The sequence below is a fragment of the Bos javanicus genome, chromosome 12 (assembly GCF_032452875.1).
Source record: "Bos javanicus breed banteng chromosome 12, ARS-OSU_banteng_1.0, whole genome shotgun sequence".
NCBI lineage: Eukaryota > Metazoa > Chordata > Mammalia > Artiodactyla > Bovidae > Bos > Bos javanicus.
The window spans coordinates 72,509,649-72,515,648 of NC_083879.1; the positions used below are offsets into that span (position 1 = coordinate 72,509,649).

The 6,000-nt window shown below is 45.1% G+C and overlaps 1 protein-coding gene across 1 annotated transcript in view; it reads right to left on the bottom strand.

Moving 5' to 3' along the window:
• LOC133258053 (ATP-binding cassette sub-family C member 4-like) overlaps positions 1-3,079 on the bottom strand; it is a 170,082-nt gene extending 167,003 nt beyond the window's left edge. Inside the window, 1 exon segment of the mRNA XM_061434392.1 lies at positions 2,450-3,079. Coding sequence (XP_061290376.1) covers positions 2,450-2,523 — 74 coding nt within the window. The 5' untranslated portion in view covers positions 2,524-3,079.
• Positions 3,080-6,000: the final 2,921 nt, after the last annotated feature.

The following is a 6,000-nucleotide window of genomic DNA, read 5'->3' on the forward strand; positions in this document are numbered from 1 at the left end:
AAAATCCTTGCTTTTACCTTGACCCAAATTGGGTTGAGAAGTTGATTTGTGAACTAAACTCTTGCTTCTCCATTCTTTGGTCATTGAATAAAATTTGTGCTGTCCCAGTCTCACCATCAATTTAGTTATTGGCTTTTGGAAACTGAGTGGAAAAGCAACCTCTTCAAGACCCCAAGAAAAGGGGTCTTAGCCTGGGCTCAGAGCCCAGCACACGGTGGGAGACCAATTTGGTGACATCAGTTACATATACAAGGAACACCGTTTTTAGAGCCAGACTGCTTGACTTGGGATCCTGCTCCATTACTTACTGGCTGTGTGGCCGTAAGCGACTTACTCAACCTCTCTGCTTCAGTGCCTTCAGGTATAAAATAAGCGGTAACAGTGCCTTTCCCTCCAGCAGGAAAACTGGAAATGGGTGCCTACCCAAATCAATGAAAAGTCCTCACCTTCCCATTTCCAGGCACATACACTTTGAAAATTCACAAACAGAAGGCGTTTGGAAAGTTCCTTGCCTGGACAATTTTTTTCTACCTTATTGTTTACAGTAACCACACCCATTTTCCTTCTTCTAGGCCCCTCTTTCCTTAAGGGCCACCAAATGGCCAGGAGATGAAGCTACACACACTAAATACACCACCATCAAAACAAGCATAGGAGCTCCCAGTCCCTGGGGATCCCCCGGGCTGTCCCATAAAAGAAGGAAATACTAGAAATTTGGGAAATATAAATGGGTTAGGGTCCAGAAATAAAACAACTAGTAATCACCCAAGTGTGATTAAAGCCCAAAGGTTCAGGACCACATAGTTAGTGCCCCAGCTACCACATGGAACACTTCAGTTAAGAGCTGCAACTCTCTGAGCTGTTTTTCATCTGTGTGTTTCCTCTGGGCTCAGGGACCCTTCAGTGGTTTCAGAACCAAATGATTCCTGGGCAGGACCACCTGCATCAAGACCATGCACTGCTTCTCTGAAGGCTAGAGATTGGGAAAGACCTCACAGGCTTCAGGGACCCTATCCCCAGAGTGATCCCCAAAGGTGGAAGTGGAGATATCCACAATAAGGAAAGGGGCTGGTCAAATAAATCCTCCAGTCCTGACTGTGCGTCCCAGGCAAAAGCAAAACATGTTCAACAATAGTGTTCCCAATCATTAAGTAAAAAACCTTTCATTTTTTTACCCACGTGAAATTTGTCACAACTGGGAACCAGGTTATACAATGAGAGCCACACAGGGAGAAAGGGAAAGGGAAAGAAATACATGGTCATAGACATGGGGGCAGAGGGAACCCAGTGGAGCTGGAACACCCTGTCGCACAGGGCATGTGGGAAAAGGTGGGGACATTACTGAAAGATGGCAAAGAAGGTGGAGCACTGAAGAACTGTGGTGCTGGAGAAGATTTCTGAGAGTCCCTTGGACAGCAAGGAGATCAAACCAGTCAATCTTAAAGGAAATCAACCGTGAATATTCTTTGGAAGGACTGATGCTGAAACTCCAGTATTTTGGTCATCTGATGCAAACAGATGACTCACTGGAAAAGGGTCTGATGCTGGGAAAGATTAAGGGCAAGAGAAGAGGGTGTCAGAGAATGAGATATATAGATGACATCACAGATGCAATGGACATGAACTTGGGCAAACTCCGGAGACGGTGAGGGACAGAGACCGGCAGTGCTGCCATCTGCTGCTGCTAAGTCGCTTCAGTCCTGTCCAACTCTGTGCGACCCCATAGATGGCAGCCCATCAGGCTCCCTCGTCCCTGGGATTCTCCAGGCAAGAACACTGGAGTGGGTTGCCATTTCTTTCTCCAATGCATGAAAGTGAAAAGTGAAAGTGAAGTCGCTCAGTCCTGTCCGACTCTTAGCGACCCCATGGACTGCAGCCTACCAGGCTCCTCTGTCCATGGGATTTTCCAGGCAAGAGTACTGGAGTGGGGTGCCATTGCCTTCTCCGAGTGCTGCCATCACGGGGTTGCAAAGAGTTGGACAGGACTGAACGACTGAACAACAACGGTCCAGGGCACTATTCGATAAAGGAAGTTGTTCATAAGCTGCTTGCTTGGGGCTGGGGACGCGGGTAGGGGATGGGGGTATGACGCTTCAGTTCAGAACTGGGAATTCCTGAGCAGTTCAGGGGAAGCCTGTAAGAGTAGAGGCGGGTGTTCAGTGCATTTTCCCTCTGGGCTGTGATTCCCCCTAAGGCAGCCTTCCAGCTTCCTGTTTTCTGGCTCTGGAGGGGCTGCCAGCGGCAAGGCACGGAGACCCTGTATCTCCGCCACCAGGTCACCGGGTCCCCTCCCCACCCCTGCTCCCCACTTCCTTGCCCAGTCGTGCTCCGCCTTCCCAGGGTGCAGAGGGGGAGCAGGACAGCATTGGGAGGGTCCACACTTGTTTCCGAAAGGCGCGGCAGCGGAGGGCGCCGTGACTACCGCGTATCACGGCCGGGGAGCGCTCACCAGAAGAACAGGCGCGAGCAGAGGTTCGCTTTCTGCAGCGGGTTGGGCTTCACCTTCGGGTACAGCGGCGGCATCGTGCCGGCCCGGGCGGGCGTGGAGCGGCGCTGCGCTGCTCTGCCAGCGGTGAGGCTCCCGCTGCTCCTGGAGGCGACCGCGGGGATGTTGGAGACCAGTCCGCCTTCGGGGTCTGCTGGGCCGGCCCTGAGAGCCACAGGCTGCTGGGGGTGGAGCACCCACCGCCCGCCAGGTCTCCGCCTCCCGGGACTGCACAACCTCCCGCGTCGCCTCCGAGTCACCGGCTCTGCGCTGCTGTCACGGCCCTGGGAGAAATAGGGCCGTGTGTGTGGGGCTGCAGGACGAAGAGGCCGTCAGGCCAAAGCTTCCAGAAGCCGCAAGCAAGTGGGAGGCAAGGCCCCGGCTCTTTGATGGAGGAGGGTGGGTGGACCGGACAGCACAAACAAACCAGCTCCAAGGATCCCACCTGGCTGCAAACTCTGCTGAAACTCCTATTCTGAGCCCAGGGGCTCACCCAGAAGGCGAAGAGGGGAGGCTCAGGCTCTGCCATCCTCTGCTGCTCCGAAGCTCCCCATGGGCTGCAGGGAAGGCCTGGAGAAAGCTGGCAGAATGCGTGATCAGCCCATGTGAGATGTCCTGTGGCATCTCACATGTTGTATTGTGAGGGAACCTCTGTGAGCTTTTTGCTGCCCTCTTAGATTGGGAACGGGGAGTCTGGGGGGAGAGAAACTGCCTCCTAATTTCTTTCATCATGCTTTCAAAACTTAGATAAGTAACAGTGACATATGTCACAAAATACATTTCTGGGGACCTTACCTCAGTTTCAACTCTAACAATGTCCTGGTCAGGAAAGTATTATCCCTATCCTACAGATGAGAAAGATGAGGCTCAAGAACAGCCCTTGTCCAAGGTCTTGGACCCAAGTTTGGGGTTCAGCATGGTTGTCTCACTGGTACATGGGTAAAGTGTGTGAAAAGTGCCTAGAATATGCTGTGTGAATGAATGAATGACTGCAGGACTGAATGAACAAAATCTTGGGCTCCTACTCAGAAGTGTTTAGTTACCAGCTCAACAGTTTCTCTTCCCTTCTACTCTAAATGAAGAAATATCAAAATTTACGTACCTTCAACAAAATCACCATACTATTCTTTAATAATTTTTATATACCTTGGCTAAGATTGGTGTTATTAATGACGGCTTTTAGCTTCAGTTATGCAAGATGAAAAGGTAAGTTCTAGAAAACTGGTGTACAGCAATGTGATAATATTGCTGTGTACCTTTAATTTGCTTAAAGAGTAGTAGTTCTCAACATAAAAAAGAAAAAAAAAAAAGACAGAAAAATGGAAAAAGTGTGAAGTAATGGACATGTTGATTGGCTTGGTTGTGATAGCTTATGGTGAATGGTGTCAAATTTGTGATCTCCAAAGTAGATTTAGCTTTGGGCCAGGGACCAGGCTTGATCACTCAAGAGCTTTTGGGTAGCAGAGTTTTATTAAAGGGACAGAGAAATCTTCTGACATAGACATCAGAAGGGGGACGGGGGCGGGGGATGGAGAGTGCCCCCACTAGGTAGTCTTATCAAGGCCTTATATATTTTACTAGACCCCCTCCCACAACACACATTTGAAGATGACAGGATTAGTCAGAAAGTTCTCAAGAAGGAGAAACATGTCCTGGAGCAAGCTACATTGTTATATTGACTACCACAAAGTGATGTAGGAAAAAAAAGTTTGTCTTTTTCTCCTTGAGAGCCCCAGACCCCTTTCTTCTTCTTGAGGGCTCCAGACCCCTTTCTCCTCCTCGGGGACCCTGGACTTCTTAGCAACCTACCTAGGAATTGACTCTCTCAGTTGTGATGAATATTTCACAATGTATATGTAAATCAAGTCAACATGTTGAACATCTAAATATATATACTATTTGTCAATTATACCTTAATGCCAGAGGGGAGATTGATTTTAAAGAAACCTTTAATGTATTCAGACTTTTTTTTATGAGTCAAACATATAAGAATGGCAAGGTGTTGATAATTTTGTATTGATGGGCATGATGAGAATTTATTACACTATTTTCTTGATATTTCATGCATGTTTGAAATTTTCTGTTGCAAAAAAGAAGAATGATTAGAGCTGAAAATTTTAATTTTTCAATTACCTACCTTTCTTGTGTTAGCTTTCTCTCAGATAATGCAATCCACAATGTATGGTACCAGACTTGTCCTGATTTACAGTTCTCTTTTACATTCCCTACATTTTCCAGTGCTGTAAACACTCAGCACTTCAAAAATAAATGAATTGGTTGCTGCAGTTGGAAGTCTGTCAGACTGCCCCAGACTGTTCCATCCGGTCCCCACAACTATCTCAGGACCATAATCAGCCATCTCCAAACTGACAAATACATTCAGTCTCTTTAGCTTCTGCTGTCTTTTTATTATTATTATTTTTTTTAACTAAGATCTCTTGAAACTTCTTAGTATCCTCTTCTGGACATAAAATCCTTGAATGTGATCTAATTCATGAAAAGAAATCATCCTCACATTTCAGAACTTTGTTACTAGTAATGAATTACTTCTGTCACTTCCCACTGGCTCTCAGACATACTTGCATTATGACAATTTTACAGAGAGTTCTGGTATAAAAACTTAAACAAAACTCCTTATTTTCTGCCAATATATTCTATGGGATCTCCCTTTAAGATGTTATAATAATAATGGAATCTTGAGTTATTTTGTTTTCAGTTCATCGGAAACACTAGTCCATTACTGAGATGAGTTGTCCAGAAACTGTTGAGAGTTGATAAAGATGTCCTTGGAAAAGAATATACCTAAAAAATTGAAATTCCTATTTTCATTAGGCTCACAATCTAGAAAAAGAATAGGTAAAAAAGAAATTTCAGCAAAAGAATAAAAAGTAATAAAATAACACAAACACATTAATTCTTACCCTGATAAATTAAAGCTGTTTCGTGATGCTGCTGGCGCTGATTGCATCACACATTTTCACACTTCAAATGTTTTTCAGTGAAATAAAGAGGCCTAATAGTCATAAAAAAAAAAAAAAAACAGAAAAACCAGAATACCCCATCTTAATGAAGGCAAAGTCTGATAGGCACTGTAGTATATTATTGGCAAAATATAAATTAGAATAGTTTTTTCATAAAATAATCTAACAATATTTATTTTTAAGAGCCTTAAAAATGTTCATTCTTTGCGACTCAATAAGATTTCCACTTTGAAGATGAAGAAGGTAAAAAGTCAGCTATAAACAGCTATTTATGTACAAATACTCAAACAGTAAATAATCTTCCTGCAATGCAGGAGACCAGGATTCAGTACCTGGATCAGGAAGGTCTCGTGGAGAAGGAAATGGCAACCAACTCCAGGAAGTACTCTTGCCTGGAGAATTCCATGGACAGAGGAACCTAGCAGGATATAGTTCATGGGATCACAGAGTCGGACATGACTGAGCGACTAACTCTCACTTTCATGTTTCTCAGAGCAGTGCTTATTATAATATTAGAATTTAGAAACATCCTAA